The sequence below is a fragment of the Penaeus monodon genome, chromosome 21 (assembly GCF_015228065.2).
Source record: "Penaeus monodon isolate SGIC_2016 chromosome 21, NSTDA_Pmon_1, whole genome shotgun sequence".
Classification (NCBI taxonomy): Eukaryota; Metazoa; Arthropoda; class Malacostraca; order Decapoda; family Penaeidae; genus Penaeus; species Penaeus monodon.
The window spans coordinates 20,760,368-20,760,960 of NC_051406.1; the positions used below are offsets into that span (position 1 = coordinate 20,760,368).

Sequence of the window (593 nt, forward strand, 5' to 3'; positions counted from 1 at the left end):
TACTTCAATCTATTTTCTTTTTCACCTTATTAGGGATGATAATATTAGTTTGCAAATAAAGACTAAAGGCTAAAGCTATATCTGCAAGCAGGCAGAAGGGAGAAGCTTTATATTACTGAAGCCAATAGACTTGTCCACACTAGTAGCAAGTATGAGAGTCAAGGCAGTATGAATAAAAAAGTTATTTTTTCTTCTTTGAACCTCTCTATTCAAGCTTTTACTGAGTGAGATCTCATAAAAAAATAAAGTAAAAGCAAACTCAGTTTAACAGTAAAAGAAAATATTTCATGCAGAAATATAAATGAACAACCACCCATGCTCCCATGTGGATGTGCCCTAATTCATGTACTTTTTAACTTCCAGTCCCCTGATGTGGACCTCCAGGAACAGACACTGTCATTTTCTGCTGTTGCCAATGGAGCGCAAGGTGAAAATAAGTATGGATTCAACCTGAAGCTCCTCAAACCCATTGATACAGAGGTAACGTTTCTTTGTTTCAGTCAAAAATTTATTGGCATTTTCACACTAGTATTAAATAGTGAAGCATTTAAATATAAATTCCAAGTTTTCTTCCTAATACAGTGTACATTTGC

The 593-nt window shown here is 34.6% G+C and overlaps 1 protein-coding gene across 1 annotated transcript in view; it reads left to right on the forward strand.

Moving 5' to 3' along the window:
* LOC119586330 (very-long-chain (3R)-3-hydroxyacyl-CoA dehydratase-like) overlaps positions 1-593 on the forward strand; it is a 7,281-nt gene that overhangs the window by 962 nt on the left and 5,726 nt on the right. Inside the window, exon 2 of the mRNA XM_037935044.1 lies at positions 364-480. Within this exon, the coding sequence (XP_037790972.1) occupies positions 364-480 (117 nt within the window). The remainder of the gene's footprint in view (positions 1-363; positions 481-593) is intronic.